This window comes from Varanus komodoensis, unplaced genomic scaffold (assembly GCF_004798865.1).
Source record: "Varanus komodoensis strain SLA01 unplaced genomic scaffold, ASM479886v1 scaffold3, whole genome shotgun sequence".
NCBI lineage: Eukaryota > Metazoa > Chordata > Lepidosauria > Squamata > Varanidae > Varanus > Varanus komodoensis.
Window position 1 is genome coordinate 19,257,075 of NW_025335761.1, and position 22,685 is coordinate 19,279,759.

The 22,685-nt window shown below is 42.1% G+C and overlaps 1 protein-coding gene across 1 annotated transcript in view; it reads left to right on the forward strand.

Moving 5' to 3' along the window:
• The window catches only part of LOC123026286 (cytosolic phospholipase A2 epsilon-like), a 38,425-nt gene extending 19,456 nt beyond the window's left edge, over positions 1 to 18,969 (forward strand). Inside the window, exons 11-19 of the mRNA XM_044435720.1 lie at positions 197 to 333; positions 3,165 to 3,387; positions 4,637 to 4,751; positions 5,771 to 5,908; positions 7,698 to 7,808; positions 9,808 to 9,996; positions 13,889 to 14,055; positions 16,304 to 16,490; positions 18,758 to 18,969. Coding sequence (XP_044291655.1) covers positions 197 to 333; positions 3,165 to 3,387; positions 4,637 to 4,751; positions 5,771 to 5,908; positions 7,698 to 7,808; positions 9,808 to 9,996; positions 13,889 to 14,055; positions 16,304 to 16,490; positions 18,758 to 18,969 — 1,479 coding nt within the window. The remainder of the gene's footprint in view (positions 1 to 196; positions 334 to 3,164; positions 3,388 to 4,636; positions 4,752 to 5,770; positions 5,909 to 7,697; positions 7,809 to 9,807; positions 9,997 to 13,888; positions 14,056 to 16,303; positions 16,491 to 18,757) is intronic.
• Positions 18,970 to 22,685: the final 3,716 nt, after the last annotated feature.

Genomic DNA, 22,685 nt, shown 5'->3' on the forward strand with positions numbered 1-22,685 from the left:
TTTGCATAGACCTATTAAAATAAATTGAACTGGACGGAATCAGTGTACACTCTCTACCGCTAATTCAACCACTAGTTTTAAATGGGAACATTTGTTTCATTGTAGTATATTGGCTCTCCCCCATCTTTCCCCTTCCACAACTGATTTTCTTTAAATGTACCCAGGCATCTAATTTTGTTGTGATTTTGTTGACCAGGTGCCCGTGGTGGCTGTCATGGCAACAGGAGGCGGGGCGAGGGCATTCACAGCTTTACATGGCCACCTCTTCGGCCTCCAAAATTTAGGCATCTTAGACTGCATTACATATATTAGTGGATCTTCCGGCTCCACCTGGTAAGGATTGCCTAGTAAGGGTCTCCTTTTGACATTTCTATATTCTCTTCATGCCAAATATTCACTGGGGTGGGGGTTGTTTTGCACTTACTGATACGTATAATGGCCAATATCCAAGGAGCTGTTATGACTGTACCACACTGATTCCATTGCATCAGTGAGGCCCACTGCTTGACCAATGGAGATTTCTGGGAGCAATTGGAAAGGAGCAGAAAACAAGTACAGTGGTGCCTCAGCTCACGAATGCCTTGGTTCACACCCAAATCGGGTCATGAACAAAAATTTCATGAACATTTTGACTTGGGTCATGAACTCCGCATTGGGTGGCAACCAAGATCACAGCCATCTTTTCCCCCCATCCCCGAGCGGGGAGATGGCCACGATCGCAGTTGTGCTCATGCAGGAAAGATGTGTGTGATCACGGGTGCACTCCTGCAGGAAAGAGGCCATCTCCCCCCACACCTGAACCAACACGATTGAGGCCATCTCCCCACCCGCACCCCGAGTGGGGAGATGGCCATGAACACAGTTGCGTTCGTAAATGGAAGACATAGAGGAGCTGATGACAGAAGAACTTGCTGAACTCCAGAGTGATCAGCAGAAGACGCTTGCTGAGGAGGATTCCACTGAGGAGGAGGAAGACAGGGAGGAGGTTAGCAGTGATGTGATACAATCCATTATGAAAAAATGGAATGAGTGCCAGGATTTCTTTAAAAAGCACCACCCCAACATAACTATAACAAACAGTTTAATCTGATGAACGATAACATGGTCTCTAATTTCCAGAGGGTTATGCAGTGCAGGAAAAAACAAGTGACTATAGACAGATTTTTCACCAAAATTGACCCTGCAGCAAGGAGACAAAGAAGAAAGGAAACCCCTGAAGGAGATCTCCCCAATGTCCTTATGGAGGGGGACTCTCCTTCAAAACAATAACCTCCCCTGCAGCTAGGTTAGTGTTCTCCACTGTACTGTACAGTGCTTTGTTGTTCTTTGCCACTTTGTTTCAATTTTTTCTGATTAAAAAAATAGTTACAGAATGGATTAACCTTATTTACATTGAATCTTATGGGGAATTTTGACTTGGCTCATGACCAAATATTCACTCACAACCACATTTGGAGGGGCCTAAACAGATTAACCTTATATACATTGAATCTTATGGGGAAATTTGAAGGACTTCATATAGGAAACAGTAAACCTCTGTTGCACAAGTGGTGGATCCTGCTTGTGCAATGGAATCAGCGAGAGGGGCTGCTTGCACAACAGCCTCATTGGATACTGTCCTGTACATTCATATTTCAATAGTTTTACTCTTTTTCCAAACTGTCCTGGGAACAGGGTTGAAGGTATAAAATAGATATATCATAAATGGTAATATAAATAAATATAATGCATTTGCTTCCTGCAGACTCATCCATGATGCTAAATTCTCATTAAGGAAAAAAGAGAATACACTGAGTTCTATTCAGTGCTAGTCTGACTTATAGTAGATCCATTGAAATGACTGGAAGTTAAGTGACACAAAGATTGGATACAACCTAGTATGCTAGCATTAGGAAATGAAAGCCAGGGTGATAAAATGTTAGGTCTAAATTTATTTATTTATTTATTTAGGGAACTTCTGTGCCGCCCCATTCGCCGAAGCCTCGGGGCAGCTCGCAATCATAAATAAATAACATCATATAAAACAATATAATTTAACAGTATAAAGTAAGTCGCCCTGGCCAAAGAATAAAATAAATAAATAATATTAACAATTAAAATGACGTTTGAATAAAAAGGTCTTCGCCTGGCGCTGAAAAACAACGACGGCACCAGGCGGACCTCTCTGGGGAGTGCATTCCATAGATTGGGCGTTACCGCAGAGAAAGTGGTGAATGATGAAAGTGCTAAAATGCTAATGCTCAAATGATAAAAGTTTTGATGCATGAAGTAATTATCCTTCATCAAATTTACCAATTTGCCTTGGGAAGTAATTTACTGCTAATGTATGCAAATAGGATGGAGACAAGTCTTACCTGTACATCTGAGCTCATGGGAAGAAGGGTAGGATTCAAGGATTTTTAATTCTTATCTGAATACATGGAGACTAAAAAGCACAACAGTCTTCTCATCCCAGTCTTTTGGAACTGTTGTTTTAAATAGCATCATCTGGTTTAGCAATTGTAGTGTGGTTTAGCTATAGTGTGTGAGAGATGTTTTGAATATGCAACATCCAATTGGGGCCATCAGTGTTTGTGTCATGTAAGCCTGGCCATCATAACCTTGATTAATAGTTGGATTAAATGTGGATTGTTTAACCCTTGTTTAACCCACAATAGCCAGGTTTTAACCACTTGCCATAACCCTTGATTGTCAGAATTGGAGGTCTCATATTCAGAATGAAGATCACACATGTCCTGCATGACCCTTGGTTAATCATGGGGTAATTAACCCATGATAAGTCTCTGTGTCATGCAAACTAGGACCATCCTTTTGCTGCTAACAATCTGGCTAACAATCTCGAGGCACAGTAAGTATATATTTGTGTGTCAAGTTACATGTTTGAAAAAATGTTAAGCTCTGTTGCTGGCAACAAAATAGCTTCTGCATTTGTTGGAGAGTTTTATTTGTTTATTTCATGATAAAATGTTCTTATTTTCCAGACTGCCAAGTACCTTCCTTAGGGTTTTTGACATGATTTTGCGTGAAAAAAGCTCACATTATTTGCCAGGCTCCTTTGAAAGAATCAAGTCAACCAATTTTGCATCATTATCTGTTTGGAGGTGCTTATCTGCTTTATTGTTGATCTTACCTGCAGCAATTATATTTAAATCATTTCCTCCCAGGGCCCTATCAAATCTGTACAGTCATGATGACTGGTCTCAGCAGGACCTTTCAGGAGCGATTGCAGAGGCTTGCAGGAATATGACCAGATGCAAATGGGACTTCCTTTCCGTAGAAAACTTAAAAGAATACAGCAGGGCCCTGGAGCAGCGCCGAAAGGAAGGCTACAAAACATGCATTACTGACCTCTGGGGACTCTTCATCGATAAGGCATTAGGCAACGGGGTAATACCTACTTCTGCTTTCTGAGTTAAAGAAAAATGAATTACGAAATGCTGAGCGGACAAGATGTAGTCATACAAAGCCCGAAGTAGAACAACACCAAAAGCAGGAGCACAGGCCTCTTCAGGTGTTCAGGCTGAGCACGTGAGGGCAAAAGCTGCATAGGCACCTGTACCTACATTGCCCTGGTGTTTCCACATGCACCATCCCACCGGCTCCACTCCAGTGCAAAAGGCTGAAGAGGGGGTCTAGTTATCTGCAACTTGGTATTTGAAGTGTGATGGTCAGGAGTGGAGGTGGTATCACCAGCACTTTTAGACTTTGGGGAGAGACGGTCCCCTTACTGTGTAACAATATGAAAAGTGCAGCCTGAATGGGTTAGCAGGAATCCATAAAAAGTCAAGGGCAAGACCCATTTTTCTGGCCAGAGGAGAGAGGTCACAGCCTGAGAGAGTTCTGCAAAGAAGCCTCTGCTTTCATAATATTTGGAGGTTTGTCTAGAGAGCCCACGTGATTCTGGAGCGTGCATCCTCACCAACTCTGAAACATAGATCAGAGGGACTCCCTGGTGCCTCGCTGACAGCAGAGAGTGGGCTTTCCCCCAAAGCCTTACAGCTCTGCCTGAAGCCCTGCCCCTTTCCCACATCTCCTCTCACTGACTTCCTAGGATTTCATTTCTCTGTGAAGAGAGTAGCACAAATATTAAGTTTCACTCTGTTTTCATGGAGTGAGTCCCCATTGGTGTTTGGGTGGGTTGTAGTGATAAATTTGGTGTCCAGGTCATGGGGCTGGGTCCAAGAGCTGGGCTAGTTTGGTGGAAGAAAGTTCCTTCTGGCTTCTCTTCCAATTACTTTTATTATAAACAGGAACCCCGGCACCCTCAGCCCCCTTCCTTAGAATTCCCTGTTGCCTCTGAGCTTAGCTACAGTTCTCACAATAACAAGGACGAGAGGGCAGTGAATCTCTCCAGTTGTGCTGGCTTGCTCTTGAATGGGCCATTAAGAGCCAATAGCTTTCCAAAAGATCTTTTCCTAATGGAAATGAACACCGTCAGGACTGTGTTGTGCAGATGGATCCACACAGTTGTTGATTGTGAATCATTTGATTGTGGATCATAAGTTGATTGTGGATCATAAGTTGTAGCTATAAGAACTGCCATGGTGAGCATCTGCAAATCAGAAGGCACTGCTAGGGCACTGTTTATTTTGCTATTTCAGTAGTCTGGTATTAGATATATTATTTGTTTCTACAGAAAGGCAGTGGTACTCTCTCAGATCAGAAGCGTGCCCTAAGTCATGGCCAGAACCCTCTTCCTATATATATGGTTCTCAACACCAGGGACAAATATAGCCTTCCAGAGTTTAAAGGTAAAGTTAGCCATATAGCATCTAATTTGAAAATGAAAAGTACTCAGCTCCTGTTTTGAGTTCCTTCATGCAAGAGGAACACCAGTTTCACATATGAAGTCACAATCTTATGCACAGAAGATTCAGAACTCAAGTCTGTTTGATTTTCTGCCTCCCTTCTTATTTCTATTTATAAGGCCAAGATGGATAGCCATGTCAGTGATGTGTGAGATGTAGGTGGTTTTGCATCATCAAACTACTTCCAGATTAATTGAGAAAATGTATCAGGGAAGGCATGTTTCCTGTCTGAGCCTGAGATGCTGGATCATGTAATGTAGAGTCAATTGCATGTCCATGCTGTGGCAATGGATAGCAGAAGAAACATCAGTCAAACATCAAGAAAAATTCCACAAGGAACCTAGAAAAATTGCAACCACTAGGCCTGTCCTGTGAACATCAGGAGTAAAGTTGACCTTTTGGGAGCTCTGCTTCAAAGAAGTACAGAGACCAGGTCCCTAAGCAGTACAAAGCCTATTTGGTTTTGGTCTTGTTTTGCTGAATTGCAAAGTTGTAAACTGGACCTCTAGGCACTATAGTGCATTTAGTTTGGATAACTGTACCTAACTTGGTTAAAAACTTCCTGTGTTTAGGGACAAGGAAGAGAAGAATGAGTATTCAAGAAGATAAAGTGGCTACCGTAGATTTGATAACAAGGGAGAATTGTGACTGATTTCTGTAACACAAAGATGCCCTTGTAGGATTTTACATTTTTGTGGTTTGTAGCAGGAACTCCCTTCACACACACATACACAGAAATAAGGACAACTAAATTGCATTTTTCACCTCAATGTCCTGTTGTTTCTTTCATTTTGTGAGGCCTTGTCTCAGAAAACTGACCTATTACTAAATGATTGGAATAAATGCATTTGCTTTCTTCTATTGAAAAAGGATACTTTAGATGCCAAACTGAACAATGATGAACCAGGTTTCACAAAACGAATCTTAAGTTTGAGCCTAAAATCTGTCTTATTCTTTCACAGAATGGATGGAATTTACGCCCTTTGAGGTAGGATTATTGAAATATGGTGCGTATGTTGGTTCTGAGCATTTTGGAAGCAAATTCTTCATGGGTCGGCTGATGAAGAAAGTTCCAGAATCTCAAATCTGCTTCATGAAAGGTGACTTAAATCTGTTTATGTATCATTACCACTTTGGGTAATATGATAATGCTTATAACATTTCCTAAATTAATGTATTTCTTGCTATGAATTTAGAATGAGTCTTTGTTTACTTCCTAAATGATCCCCAAGGCTGTTTTCTTCTACATATTTACTTGGCAATAAACTCCATGGAACAGTAAATGGATTTAGAATGCTGTGAGGAAGGCTAGGCACTAAGAGAATTGTGAGTCGGTGTGGTGTTTAGATTGTTGCCCTGCAGACCTGAAAAATCCAGAGTCTAGTCCCCAGTTGGCCATGAAGCTCACTGGGTGACGCTGGGCCAGTCACTCTTATCCAAACCACCCTCACAGGATTGTGGTCGTGAGGCTAAAATGGATTGGGGAGCTGTGTAAACTACTTTGGGTTCTGCATAAAAGTAAAAAAGGAAAGTTCAAATGAGGTACAATAAGAATAAGGCATAAAATCAACTAGTTCAGCTTGTTCACTAAGGAGAATAATTATACAAGGTCAAGTACAGTCTAAACTGCTTGGGTAGCAGTCAAGGGCCCAGCCTTAGTAAGGTGATGCCTGGCAAGCACTGGCTGGAGTTGCTCCTCTTTTTTGCCATGGCAACCTGCTTGCTCACCTGCCTCTCACTCCGGCCTGGGCAATGGTGGTGAGAAGGAGGTGAAGTAGGTGCCACTGCTTCCTTGCTCCCTGCCCTCTACCTGTAGGGTGACCAAGAGGTAGCAAGGATGAGAAAGCAGTTCCGGAGTAGCACCAGCTGGTGATAATGGTAGAACAGGGGTGCACTGAGGGTGTGCTGCCGTACAGCCTACATTGATCACAACATGTTGGACATTCAAGATGTTCTTGATCAGGAGACCTGGATCTGCTTGTGGGAGTAGATCTCACTAGTGCTTAATATTATTCCTTTATGTCCATTTCAAAGCAAATTTCAAGGTATTACTTTTAAAGTCATATATTGCTTAGTTTGTGAGTACCTAAAGGACTATCCACAGGACTATGTGGCATGGTTCTTTGGAATATGTACATTTTGCTTACATGTACATGTATGCAAAAAAGAAAACAGACAGACGTTCACTGTTTAATTCTTATTCTTTCTATTTGACAATTCTAAATAAAAGATGCCTGTTGCATTATTGCAATATTTCATTCCCAAGAGCTTGCAATTACATTTTGAATTGCTATTTCTACATCCAATTTTTAGCTCATGTAACACTTACACAGTGTCAAGCAATCTGCAAAATGATGCACAACGCATATAGGTCAGTTAGGTTAACATAGCCTGTCTTCCCCTGAATGATTTCACATTTGACTGGACTATGACCTGAATTTTGTAGAACACTCAAAGTGGCCAAGGTGGTGTGTGTGCAATATGCAATGCATATGCCAGGGCGACTTCTTTTCTTTTATAACTTTTCTTTTATAACTTCTTTCATATTGTTTATATTTTTTATTTATTTTATATTATTAATTTTAAATTTATATTGTTATTTTTATATTGTATTGTATTTTATTGTGTTGTAAGCCACCCCGAAGCTTCGGCAAGGGGCGGCATAGAAATGTAATAATAATAATAATAACAACAACAACAACAACAACAATAATAGGAAGATGTTTCCTCCCATATGTCACACTCTACAAGAACAACCAAAGCTACTTTAATCTTAAGTCAGCACCAGTTTGATAGGAATCGTAAATGCCCCCAAATGGACTTCCTTGCATACGTGCTTCATGCTTGACCTGAATTTATTCTTGGATCTCTCTCCCTCTTTCTCTCTAGGCATGTGGAGTAATGTTTTTTCCTATAACCTCCTGGATTTCTGGCGTGCACTTGACACTTCAGAAGAAAGCTTCTGGCAAAGATACACTCAGGACAGGATAAAAGATATAGGTTAGTCATGTGACCGTGCTAAAGTGGTCCTTGATTCAGTAAAGAGGAGAATATCAGGTTTCCAAGGAAAGCTCCTTTCAAAGAGAGACTGAATGCCAGATCTGGGTTTTAAACACTATGCATGTAACATTTATTCTATGATATAAAGAATAGAGAAGTATAAGAATACAAGTTCAACAATCATCAACATATCAAGAGGCCTCATTCACACTCGCATTCATGCAACACTCATACTCACAGTCAGTAGACCCTTTCAATGATCCATCGGGACTGTGGGTGACCAGTAGCAGCGCTGTTCTGACACATACGGGAGCTGGAAAGCCCAGTCATTTTGTACCTTTAAGTTGATGCTATCAGCTTAGTCCAACTGGATCGAACAGTGAACTCCTCTGAGCAGAGCTGACACACAGAGCGTGCTGGTCCACGTACCCTCTCACATTCCATTCTCTCTCTGGATGGCACAGCGTGGGCTTATCTTATCTGTTATGTTCCCTTCTCCAACCACTCCCGGCCTCTCAGTTTTCTCAGTCTGGTCAGGCCCATCATGCTTTTTCATTCTTCATTTTCTTCTGGGTCTTAGGCCTTCAGGAACCCAGGCACACTGTGACATACTGTGTACTCTGATTTATTTTTGGCTGGAAATTTTCAAAGTTTAAGTAATGTGGTCCCTTGCTCTAGCGTTCATTTGAGTGACACGATGCTTACCTACACTGGTGGTGGCTAATTCGGCACAAGATTTTCCACCAAGCTAAATCCAAGCAGCTTCATGATGATCAAGGTTTAATTAACTCATTGCAGCAAGTTACTTCTTTATTCATATTCTACCAGATTATTTGTCATTATTGTCATCTTTCAGCTGAGAAGAAGCATAGGACATTTCACTCTGCAAGTTATGCCATGCCAAGGAGGTGTAATGCATGTGAACAGGATTGGACATCCTCCAGAAAAAGGAAAACAAAAACAAAAAAAAGGAGAAGAAATGGCATACTAATTCAACATTCAGAAACTTCAGCATAATTAATTTTAAAATTTCAAATACTCTCAATTTTTGCTTAGTGAAATGTGACTCTGCATGACATGTCTAGAAAAATTAAATAAAGTCAATAATTCATCTTAAGGGAAGTATTATTTTGCTAGAGCTCCAGTTTCTATAAGGCCTTTCCCCTTTCAAGTGATATGATAAAAGGAGAAAGCACACTTTGTGTAGGGGGTGATTCCCTGTACACTTTTTAATTGCATGCACATGCATGTACTGGATGTGTTCCTTGAACTGCTCACTTCTTTGCTGATCAGAGCCAAGTGTGGTTTGAAAGGTTTCTCAAGCACTGCCCATGTACGATTTACATAAGGGGCATTCACATGAATCCCTTCATCTGTTCAGGGAGGAGTTCAAGGAGTGCGAGAACATGATGCACGGAGTGTGACTGCCCTTTTGCACTAACGTGAAACACATGGAACACTGGCTTTTGAGGACACACTTGTACTCCTGACCTCTTGCATGTTTGTGTAATGGATGAAAGGTTTTCTTTCAGGGTACAAACAAAACATCCCAGTGGCACACTTTCCCTTTTCTCTGCACATGCAGAGCTGGTCTTTCCTTCCCCTTTGACTGACTATTGAACACGCTTTGCCTACTGGGTGCTTCTGAAATCACAAGGGAGCATGAAGGCAATAGCATGAAGATGACCAGCATGGTTTTCACCCAACCTACTTGCTTCCAGCTGCTTCAAGAGCACACAGGCATTTCAATTAATGTGTAGAAGTTGGAGCAAACCCCACCATATGCATTCATTCAACTTTGATGCTCAGACATAAAAGGGCTTCCTATTGTGAGAGGTTTTTACTCTGAAAGGTAGCTTAAAACATGAGATTAAATAAAATAAGCACCTTTGACCAATTTGAAAACAAAATAGTTGTAATATGCACCACTCCATGCTGTTGGTTCTTCTCCATATGCTTTTGTGAATTAACTGCTCTAATTTCTTCTGACTTGCAGGAGAAAGGCCCCCTCAGCTGCCAGGGTCACATGAGCTGAATACTCATCTAGTCATCCCAGCCTGTAAGCCTGCCAAGGCCCTTCGTGAAGTCATCACACAGCGCTTAACAACGTCAGAATTCAACAACTTCTTAAACGGATTGCAGTTAAACAATGGATATTTAGATAATAAGAATTTTTATATGTGGAAGGGTAAGTGGTCTAAAATTCTAAGACAGTTTATACATTTTGATAGCTGCTAAAATGAGAACTGGCTAGGAGAAAAATATGATGAGGTTCATATTAAAAACTAGATGTAGATGTTTGTGGGTGATTAATTAAAATAAATATCCTACTGGGGGTTTCCCCATCATAAAAATGATACAGTAGCATAACTAAACTTTTAGTACAACGTGATGCTGTTCAGTTCATTAATTTCCTAAAACCACAAGCCAGAATAACTAAGCCAGAATAATGAATAATAAGTAACTAAATCCTATTGTCCCCATGGCAAAAAGTGCATGCCAGAGTGGTGAGGATTTCAGCTGTTCCTCACATAATGTATTTCATCTAAATGGCCATTTTTGGCTGTTGAGTTTGATAGGTTGGGGTGTCAAAAAGGATCAACGCACCCACACAGCCCCAGTTGCAACCTCTGGGGGTCAGCAGCTCCTGTGGTTCTTTCTACACTAGCTAGAAGTGTCAGGGGTGGGACCTTGACCGGTGTCTGAACACCAAGGTTGGATTCCAAAAAAATCATATCAACTCTTAGATGATACCAGGAGACTGTAAGCATGCATCCTAAAAAGGTAATATTTGTATTTTAAGATGGGAAAAGAACAGGGAAGCAAATAGGATTGTGTTTTGCTTATTCCCAAGCTTTTATTTTTAACTGGGTTGAGAAAGAGAGAGCTCAGAATCTAAACAACTGTAGATCATAAACTGAACCGCATTTAGTATTACAAAATGACCTTTTGTTACTTGTTATTTACTGTTGAAAAACAAGGCATAACAGTAAATTGTAGTTACATTTGTAGAAATCACAAATGATGAATTTACTTTATGATGAGGATTATGAGATGGAACCTGCTGGAGGTAGGGATGGGTTTTTTGTTTAATCAAAACTACCCTCAATCTACACCTAAGCTTTTCAGTGAGCTGAGACAAAGCTATGTTTGAAAATGAATATTTTTGCAAGCTTTCTAATGCACCTCACCTTGTAGAAAATGTCTACATTAGTGCAAAATGTGTACAAAATGCATATAGTTGAGAAAAGTGTATACATACCTGCATTTTTCCAATAGAAAGGCCTGGGATAGCATGCATACTTTTAAAAGAAGGGACAAAACAGAGTTGCACTCAGATCCTCAATCTTAGTGAGACAGACCTATCCATCTCTAGCTGAGTGAGGCATGCAATGTTTGGCATTGCTGACTGTTGTCAGAAGAAAATATTATGCTTCTGAAGAGGTCTGGGGCAGAAGAGAAGACAGATGCACCAGGACCCAGGCAACAAGAACCAAGATAATGCAAGTCTGGAATCCACTAACTAGTGTAGTGAAAAGTCCAAGTCACGATCCTAAACAAGTCAAGGTCAGAACGGGGAGTAGGCTGTGGAGCAAGTCTAGGTGCCGTCTGATAAGGCAGAACATAGTCAGAGCTGGCCAGAGGTCAGGAATTGGTAAGAAAATGCAAGAAGGAGCAGAAGCAGGTCCAACGAGGTGTGACCAGGCTGCAGCACCCTGCAGATGGGCATTGCTGAGGAAGCTCCTGGAGGGAAGAGCATACTCTTATATAGCTCTTCTCCCAGAGGCCCTGGCAGCTGCAGTGGAGTATGGGACAAATCCTGCAGTTATTCTGGTGCTAGGGCAAACAGATGGAGCCCTGGAGCTGGCCAGATCCCAACAGCTTCATATGACTGGCCCAAAATCACCCAGTTGGCTCCAAAGCTGAGAGGGGGCTAGAACCCAGATTGCCTGAGGCCCAGTCCTGTGCTCTTCACCACTACACCACACTGGCTGCGGAAACGCATCAACTGGCAAGAGACTTGTGGGGGATGCTCTATTCAACTGATTGTCCAAATTTAAAGGGGTAGTAAAATCACTTTTGCTTTTAGTTCAGCAGTTTATTATTGACCCTGATTGAGGCTTTTTTATTTGGCTTGGAAAAGACAATTAGAAAGTTAATAGCTGTGATCAATGTGTGTGGGCCCATCAGTGGCGCTCCTGCTGTGCTTCATGAAAGTTCCATCAAGTTGCTGAATTGCTTGGACTTAAATAATTATGGGGAGGGGAATTTTCAGTTCCTTCCAGGAGAGGAATACATCATCCCTTAAGAGACATGGGATGATTTGTAGCAGGATTTGGCCTGACTGACCCATGAAGAAGATTGTGTCTGGATGAAAGAGACTTTATGTTTATATATTCTGCCTCCATAATGCTTCCAGTGGATTATGTGTTGGTTTCCATTTTCTTGTTGCATCAGATCAGTGACTGTAAGATTTAAACATGAGTTTCAATGTTCAGGCAATGTCCCAGTTTGTTTGGACTTATAATTTACAAATAGCTCAAAGCCTGCTGGTCTTGCTGCTTTAATGTTTCCTTGTTAAATGATGAGTCTCTTTAAAATCAGATTCTTGCTGAGCTAAGGATATTTTGAAAATCAATGAGGTTACTCATGTTCTGCTGAGTGGGAGGCTAGTAAAGTTTTCACCAAGGACCAAACTATTATGAATCTCATAAAACTAAATTTTAAAAGGAGTTACAAATAGTTTAAAGTGATAGGTTGAAAAATCTTATAAGCACAACTCTATAGGGAGTTGCAGCATGTTAAATATGAGTTGGATAAGATTTTTTCACAGCAGATAGAATTTGTATTAGCTTGTTTAAGACAAGTGAGAATGGTGATGCAGATAAAATATGCCTGCATCCATATTTGCCCTCCCGCCCCTTGAGATCGGTGGCAGAGGCCCTCCTCTGGGAACGCTCCATGAAAGCATATTAGGAGGGTGAGTACCCAGAGGAGGGCTTTCTCTGCGGTGGTGCCCCACCTATGGAATGCGCTCCCCAGAGAGGTCCACCTGGCGCTGTCGTTATTTGTTTTTCGGCGCCAGGCCAAGACCTTTTTGTTTAAATGGTATTTTAATAATTATTAATATTATTTATTGGTTTTAAAATCTTTTAGCCAGGATGAATCCAGATTTTATATGTTCTTGTCTGTATGACTGTTTATTTATGATGTTGGAAGCCATCCCGAGGCTTATGCAAATGGGATGGCATACAAAAATTCCAAATAAATAAATAAATAAATAAAATCTTGGTATGTTGCCTTCAACAACAAACATTAAAACACTATTTAAAGACAACAGTGGCAAGATACTTATTCAGCCTGAAGATAGAAATTTTCTTTTTTTCTTTTTTTTAGAATTTTGAAATATTGCAATGTCTTATTTCCTCATTGATATTCAGCTCATGTTTGGAACCCCAGCACATGCTATCGAACAGACTCCTAATATCCATGCATTAGAACTTTATGCTGATGATCTCCTATTATTTATTTCTGATGTTCATCAGTCATCAGTTCTGGCTTCGATGCAAATGATTAATCATTTCATATATTTGTCTGGTTATTCTATTAGTTGATCAAAATCAGTACTATCTATTGGAGATAATACACTTCACAAAGTGTTAGTTAACTGGCAATTTAGACTTTGTGCTACATTTATTAATTATTTGGGAATACTCCTCCCTAGAGATACAATGCAAATTATTAACTTAAAATTGAGTAAGTAGATCTACGGGATCTGAAGAGACATTGACAGCTGGGTGTCTTTACTGCTCAGTCTATGGGGTAGGCAAATACACCTAAAATGAATAAATCATGGTTTATGGCATTGGGAGTATTAGGTCTGAACTAGCTCAAAGGCTTGCCTTTTGTTGTGGTGGTCACTAGGGAAGGCAATAATGGGCCTGCAGTGTGAGCATGCAATATTCTATATAGACATGCATATCACAGTGGCCAGCAGAAAATTGCGAGTACCGTGATCAAAGGAATAGTTGGCTACTTCATGTAATGATTAACTGCTAACAAGAATGTTTGCCTTTCAGATACTATGTTAGATACTCTTCCAAACCAGTTGACAACAGCTTCAGAATACCTGTCCCTTGCTGATACTGCATTGTATATAGACAGTAGCTACCCACCGCTCATGAGGCCAGAGAGAAGAGTTAATGTCATTCTGCATCTAAATTATTCTTCAGGATCACAGACAGCAGTGAGATGCCTTGCTATTAGTCTTTTGGGGGTTTGGAATCATTGCTTTCTCTTACTTGCATTTGCACTCTTTAGAGAAAAAGACCGAGGGCCGGTTTACATGTTTGAATGCTATGTATGACACCTGAAGACTGCTTGAAGTAACTTCGGCCAGGCAATTATTCCACACTGCAGGGGAACAGAGCTTGGCCACAGAGATTGTTCCTGTTTTATGATGAGTATTCACAGGCCTCGGCCTAAAGTGTAGGCATGGCTGGGCACTTCTCTACCACCTTCTTCTTTTATTTCTATATTATGCAATAGCTCTCTGAGGAATCTACAGCTCATAAAATACAATAAAAACTTGTAACAATATGCACATCATAGCATTCACTGCAAAATTTTAATCCCCAATTTAAATCACAAATTTAAATGATAGTTTGGGCAAGTTAAGTCAATTCATTTGTCCGGTTCACATGCCCCAACTAGGGTGCCCTCCGACAAAGGAACAGTTCAAGAATTTTTAGCCTCAAGAGCCTGGCATCAAGATGAGAGATGGTCAGGGCAGTGCTGTGCTGTGGGCCCCCCGTGGCAGCAGGGGCCCACCAACCGGAGCCCCCAAGATTGGCTGCTCCTCATCCCTTTGCATCCAGCTTGTTCACTCATCTCTCGCCCTGGCCCAGATGGCTGTCGTGGTGGGAAAGTAGCAGCAAGGACCAGCCTACTGGCTCACTAGCACTCTGTCACTCAAGCAATATTTCTCCTGGCACAGGTGTGAATACCAGTGATGGTAGACAGCGAAAGAGCTCCTGCCTGGTATGGCATTCTTCTTGGTCAGATCATTGTGTATAAAAGCTGCTACCTGGAAACTTTCTGATGGGTCTCCTGGAGGAAGCTTTAAGAGCAGTAGACCAGCCACCATCAGCTTCCCAAGTTGCTTTCAAGCAACAAACCAACAAAGAACCCCAAATCCAGTTGATTGTGACCTTACTTTCAAATTCTTTGGTTTCTTTTAGGAATGTGCAAGGAATCCACTGAAGAGGTCAACCTCTGGGAAATTAACCCAGCCAGGCCCCCAACATTCCAGCCAGTCTACTCTACATGAGCACTGACTCACTCCAGCATGCAGTCAGCCAGTGCACAGTCTTCCCTTTTAAAAGGCAGGCTACAATCTGCATATTTATTTTTTCAGGGAGGAAAATTTGCTCTAAATTGAGCTGTACTTTGTGCAAATGTCCCTGGCTTAAAACACACAAATGCACATGCATTGTGACTCATCTTAGAAGCAGAAGTCACAACGTGCTGCCCCTTCCCGTGCTGGCCCTTGAGCTGCTGAGGTGCTGCCTCAGCCTCCAGATCCTCAGTGGGGAGCAGGGGCAGAATGCTGCAGAGGAGCACTCCCAGTGCTTGCCCATGTCCCCTAAGCTACCCTGAGGTGGAGGATGCTGCCCAATGCCAGTGCTGAGGGGGAATTCCATGGTCAGTCCAGGGGACCCCTATAGACAGCCATGGAGGACACCATTTCGACCTGCTCAGGCAGTGAAGTGTCCTGAGCCAGCCTAGCCCTGGGCCCGCCTGCCTTTCTGTCCCTGACTCCACATAGTGGGCACAACTATGTGTTTGTTTTGCTTGCTCTGGACCTGGATGTAGATTGCCTTGTGGCGGCACGGTTGCCTTGTGCTACCGTGTCTTTCTCCCACTCCATTCTTTCTTATCAACTAGCTGGGAGCTAATGTGACACAGTGGTACTGGCAAAATGACCAAACTGTGGAACAGGCATTTCTTGCCCTTGCTATGAACTCTTAATGGTGTCCTTAGGAAAACAGCTTTCCTTTAGCATCCTATTTCTAAAATGAGGATAATGCTTGCTTATTTTTGAGGGCTGACGGGAGGTTTGATAATATATGAGGGTTGATAATATATGGCAAGCACTCTGAATTCTCCAGAGTGGTCAATAAATACTAAGGGCAAAACCTAGTCCTACTGTGGGACTTTTCATTAAGAACGCCCTTAGCCTCAAGAGTCATGTGCACGTACGCACACCTGTCCAAAAATCTATGTGCACACAAAATGCTGATGAGGAAAAGGTAGGTGCATGCAAACCTCCCTTAGCCCCATTAAGCTCTTCCTTGGTGCCCAGTACATGTGACTAATTAGTACTTAATGGGAATGTTGCACATCTAAGCATCTTTTAAAATGTAGAATATATTATTTTAAACAAGAGCAGTAAAGTGTTATTTCTGTTTTTGCTTTCTCACATGACAACCCAGACTTTAGATGAAGCCTCTAGATACTTCTCCAAGCAAGGCATTCCTTTCCCTAGAGTAGATATGGGTGATGTTAAAGACAAGGATTTAAAGGAGTGCTACGTTTTTGAAGATCCCAGTAATTTGGAGGCACCCATTGTGGTCTTTTTCCCTCTAATAAATGACACCTTCAGAAAATACAAAGCACCAGGTGAGTTATTCAAAATGCCTGGCCATTAATCCTCACTTCTTGTTAAACTGAACAAAGTGTTATACTATCCTACAGTACTTATTGCTAATAATCCTCTTACTAGGCTACCCTGCATATTTAGTTATAAGAAAACCTCTTCTTTTAACTTCCCATTTATCATCATTTAAACAGTTTAGCTTGTAATTGCCCTGATAATTTCAGGTTCACCCCAGTGTAAGCTAAACCGTTTAAATGATAAGAGATACAATATTGCTGATAAAAGCATGCATATAAAGCACAAATACTTTTCTGCTGCTCTTTGAAAGCTCTGTTGTGTCTCTGCGTTTTGGGCCTTGATTCTCCTTCAGGAGTTATATTAACAGAAAGTTTTGAAAGAATGGTAGACATTGAGCTCTTTGGTTCGTCCCTTAATAGACAAATTTGTCACTTAAGTTGGGGCAGATAGTTTGCTTGTTTTGATTTAATTTTAACTCCAACTGATTACTGTCCTAGTGAATTTTGGGAATTCAGACAATGTGAGAGTAGTTGATTTATACAGGGAGCTTTTCCTGGTTTCTCCACTTCTCCATAATGCTCAGAGTAGAATAGGTATATTCCTTCATGGCGAGAGACATACAGATTCCCACTCTGGGGGCAACTTTTTCATCTCCCTAATATTAAGATTGAAGATGCAAAAGTTCCACTTCAGACCCTGGGAAGTTCAGAAACGCAAAGAACAAAGCATAAGGCGTCCCATATCCTCTTACATCTCCACAACCTCCAAAGATGCTCTGATGTGGATCAGCCTGCCAATGGCAAGCATCTCTTTAAAAGGCTGCTACTACATATGTAGGTGTGTAGAGTTGCTGTGACTCTGTTGTGTCTGTATCATACAAGAATCCTTGCGCAATCATGGCAAACCCACCATGCTCAGATGGGACAATATTGGAGTCAGCTTATTAAGTTAGTTATGAAAAGGGCAGCTGCCCTTGCATCTCCTCCTGATCATTTCTTTGTTGATGCCATAGTGTGCTAAGAGAAAACAAGAAATCAGAAGCAGAGAAACAAAATAAAAGATTAAGGAAGTGATTCTGTGCAGTGAGAGAGGACAGCTGAGTGAGTGTTGACTATTGGATCATGGGCGTTCCTCCTCTGGCAGAAACCATCTGCAGAGCACCATGCCTGGTGCCATGAAAGTGGACACCATGTCAGGGATGCTTTCATGGTACCACCTGTAGTGTTCTGTAGGCAGTTGGGCCAGAAATGTGGACTTCCAGGAGCATATTGGGGGCTGCCTTCCAAGTAAGTGTGGCTCCAATGTCTCCTCATTCCCCCAACTCACCTCCTGAAAGGTGGGCAAATCTTCCTCACCTTCCAACCTGCATGGCATGAACCAGCAGAACTTAGGAAGTGGTGGGTCCTTTGCCATAGATTAATTTTTCACACGTGCATGTGCACGCACATGCACACGGTAGGATCTGCAAGACTGCCATCCTATATACACTTACCTGGAAGGAAATCCCATTGGACACATGAGTAGATGTGCTTAGGATTGCACTTATAAAAGGTACATCTTAAAATATCTACGTCATACTAAAAATGTTGTTGTTACAAAGCACCCAGACAGATTTAGGGTCTTTACATGCATACATAAATTTGTTTCAATCTGCATTACATTTTGTAAAAAGCAGTTGACTCAGCTGATGGTCAAGAATGGTCTGAAAGGTGACAGATGGGCAATTGGTTGGGTACTCAAAGTGTGCCACTCTGGTTTCTTAGCCGGAACAATAGCACAAAACAGTATACAGTATAACTAACAAACCCTAACAGTATAAAATTGCACATAAGAAGAAAGTACTGGAACAAACGTATGTGGGATCCATACCTTACCACTGTGGCATGGTGGCCACCTGAAAATTGCTTCATGGGAACTACAAGTAATGCAAAAAGCCAAGAGTGAGGATGTTCATCTTCCATTTCAGTCCATGTGAGAAGATGACATCAGCAAAATAAAATATGGTATTTTGCTCACATGGCTAGAATCACCCCATACCCATAGGAAGCCTGTTCAGACATGGCAGCTTTTCCTGTAGTAGATACCTTAAAGGTTTTGTTTCCCTGGAACCTCTACTGTGCTAGTGCTTCCACCAAGAAACAGAGGATGTATCAGACCTTACTTGCAAAATTGCCACAGCCAGCTTTGCAACACAGAGAACAACGCATGTGGACAGAGGTGGGCTTTGGGCTCTCAGCAATGTCATAATGCTGTGGCCATCTCTATTTTGCAGGTGTGGAACGCAGCCCCACTGAACTGAAACAGGGTGAAGTTGATGTGACGAGTCCCTTTTCTCCGTATGGATTGGAATGCTTTCAGTACAAGGAGGAAGATTTTGATAAACTGGTGGAACTCACAAGCTACAATATCCAGAATAATAAATGCTTGATCCTCCAGGCTTTGCAGCATGCAGTAGAAAGAAAAAGATGCCAGAAGAAACATTAGGCACCATGTCAAAACAAAGCGTGGTTGGTAAATGGGTGTTGGGGGTGCTTTGTTGTCCACAGATTCATTTATGTCCATTTTCTGCTCAGTTGAAAGGAAGACGGCCATTCTGAATTATGACCATGAATGCAGACCAGTAGTTTGCAAACCTTTTCCTCAGGAAACTCTCTGACAGGACCACCAACTGGAAAATCCCCCAAAGTGTTCTGGAAGCCATTTGGATCCATTAAGCAATGGGGATGGACCATCTTAATCAGTCCTTCACACTTGTGGAGGGTAGGAGAGGGTGCAAGTCTGAATCTCATGAGGAAGCTTCAGTTTATTCATGTTCATCTAATATAATCAATTATGGACCAGACAACTATTCATGGAGGAGCATTTTGAGGTAGGCAGCAAAGTGTCGTGCATGAAGCCCCGACAGAAACAGTGACTCGCGAGGAGACCTTGCACTTGACACCCTGCACCCAAGAGTCGCCCCCACAACCCAATGCAGGAGCAGCTGAACCAGCTATTGCGTCTTCCCCTAAGCCCCAGCTCATTGAGCAAACGCCTGGACCTTTATCAGAGACAGAGAGTCATGAGAAAGAGGCAGAGCAAACTGCCTGCTTCCCTCCTGACGCTGATCTCCCCGAGCCGGAAACAGAAGACACTATAGGTGTCATAGGTTTCTCAAAAGCTGAAAACAGATGTCTTTTACACAGATTTGAACAAATGCAAAGCAGGCAGCATAAGAGAGAAGAAAGGCGTGACTTGGGAGAATGATCCCACGTGGGCTCAGAAAGAGAAGCCATTATAGGACTGACATCTGCTCTGCAGGGACTGCTATTAGGGATCTTATCTATAGTATCGTAAATCTTGTAGACAATTAACATTAAAGGACTTTAGTTTTATTGCTCTGTGGAGAGCTGAATGTTTATACAACCCTTTCACGATACAAACTGAGTTTGGCCTCTATTTTGGGGAAGCCATTCTACAAATACATGTAGGCAACTACTGGTCCCTCCATTGCATTTTCCTGTCTCCTAGACTCCAGATGAGAGTTAACTCTGACTGAGCCTTGTGTTTGCAGAGAGGTTTGTGATGCGTAACATAGAACTGCCATGCTGATCATCAAAAGAAAAATTATCTTGCCTGCAACATGGGACAAAGGTCATCTTCTCCCATATGAATTTACTTGTTCACAGTGAGATCCTTATTCTACTTGAGAACCTTTCTTTCAGAGGTTAGTTTGGTAATGAACGGTGACAGGGCCTTCTCCATTGTAGAATATTAACTAAGCAGTCACTCCTTTATCCTTTCAAAAGGAAATGATTCTGTTTTCCTAGGCCAGAGGTGGCCACCTTTGGCTGGCTGGGCCTGATGAAGGTAATAGGCTAAAACATCTGGAGGGCCACAAGTTGTCCTCCTGACCTAAACCTTTACTCAGTTATAATATGGTCCACTGTACTGTTTTTCTACTGCTAGTCCAACTTGAATGTTAGATATTTGTTCTAACATTGAGCATTACAATTGTGTGACCTTATGCTGAAAAGTAAAGACACAAATATTTGAGTGAATAAAAAAGTTGGAAAGAATCTTTGATGGACTGCGCTGGTTTTACAGACTTAAATAAGGAAAACAGGGTGTTTTGGAATAACAATTTCAGGGAGCGATGCTGTGGCCTCTAGCCATTGTCTGGCAGACTATGGAATACTTGGGATTCCCAGCTCCAAGGTCAGAGACAGCTGTCAGTCTGCAGAGCTGGGCATCAGAGCCCCAGCCAATGCTGAAAGAAGATGGAAGGAAGGGCAATAGGGTTAGGACAAACTGTGGAATCCATCCCTCAGGCATTCATGGACTTCCTTCTGTGCTTGGTCCAGTCTTTGAAAGAAGACTCAGCTGAGAGGAAGACCGTGAGCATTAGTGGAATGGAGGTTGTGCTATGGGCAACCTTCTTCCATGTCACCTGCAACAACACAAAGCCTTCTGCACATGGCTCAGAAGAGGGATGCAATGGTCTTCCACCCCAAAAACATTTCCTGCTGCATCCCTAGCAGGAGTACCCTTAGCCTCCCTTCCCTCTGCTCTCCTGCATTTTCACTAGTTGGACTTTTCAGCCCACTAGAAATGGGACTTTGGAAGGAAAGAGAAGGGGGTCAGAAGGGGCTCAGTATAACCCACAACCTGGCCTCTCCAGTCTGCTTCCCTCTCCTCCTAGGAGAACACATCCTGTTCTCCTTTAAGGCTGTCTCAGAAGCAGAAATGATAGGATACATTGTCCTCTCAATGTACCACTTATACAGGCCCCTTCCAACTCTGCTATGATTCTATGACTCCTATCAGGGTACCATTGAAGGTGTCCCTGCAGAGTAAACATCAGTACCAATTTCTTTTAAGTCTACAGGATGTTGGTACATGCCTCTAGTGGAAAAATATTTCATAATATCATAGGTCCAGAGAAAAACAAACTACCCACATTGCTCCATCTATTAAATTCAACATTTGATGTGTTTCAGTCACCTTACATTTGCTGTTTGTGTAATTGTGTCTACAGTAGCATTTTACAGAATTCAAATTATTTTTATTCCAAATGGAATAATAGTTCATGCAATCTTTTAAGAGTAGCAGTAGTTGGGAAAAGGTCTATAGCTCATTGTCTGTTTTGAAACTTAGTTCCAGCTAGCATAACACTATCCATGACTAGTGGAAATGACAGCAATTGCTTGGGACAATGTATTTAATATTGTTGTAAGCCGCCCCGAGGCTTCGGCGAATGGGGCGGCATAAAAATGTTTAAATAAATAAATAAAATATCATCTGTATTGTGAGTAGTGGGCTCCCCCATGAACACAAACCATTCCTGTACCTGAGCAGTCACATTGCTTGTTGAATCTCAAGGACAGGCTCTGTCAAATGCAGGGATAATTGACATATGGGAAAACGGACACAAATCGGTACATGCCGTTGTGTGAAGGGAACGTGTGAGTTTCCATTTTGTCAAAGAGGTATATAGTGGGAAATGGATGCATTATCTTTTCATGAAGGAAAAAAATGCCACCTGCAAAGCGGTCCTAATGTTGATATTTGAGTTAGCCACGCACCATCTTTTTGCTGCGTTCTTCCACCACAGAGAGGGAATGCTCAGAGCTGCCTCCTGGGTGCAGGTAGGTGTTCACCAGGACACTCCATTCCTCACGTCTTGCATTTCTCTACCTTTGCAGAGAACAGATGGACCTATGACTGCAGGGCAACTAGAAAAAAAGGGGGGCATATATGTGGACATACACAGGAAACAAAAGGAATGTTTGAAGGGCAGATCACAACAGGACATTCTTTGGTGAAGGAGGACAGAATATTAGCCATGCTCATGGGCTTTCTTTCAGGGTTAGAAAAGGACTTGGGCCTCATTCAGGGCCACCTCAAGGAAACACAGACATGACCAACTCTCAAACTGTCTTCAGTGAAACCAAAAGCAGAGGAAAGTTTCACTTCCTGATGCACACTCGCGCACACACAGAGACACAACACACACTGCCCACATCAGGCATCGCTTGCTGCTCCTGCCAACCATAAGGGCAAGCTCACCATGCCATCCCCGTGGCTGTGCGGCTGACAACCTGAGTGTGCAACAGGGTTGAACTGGGAAGTGTTTTGCTTCCCCATCTTCCCAATGTGCTGAGTAGCAGTGTGGTAGGAAGCATAGTCCGGTGGTCTTTGGGACCTGAAGGCAATGGTAC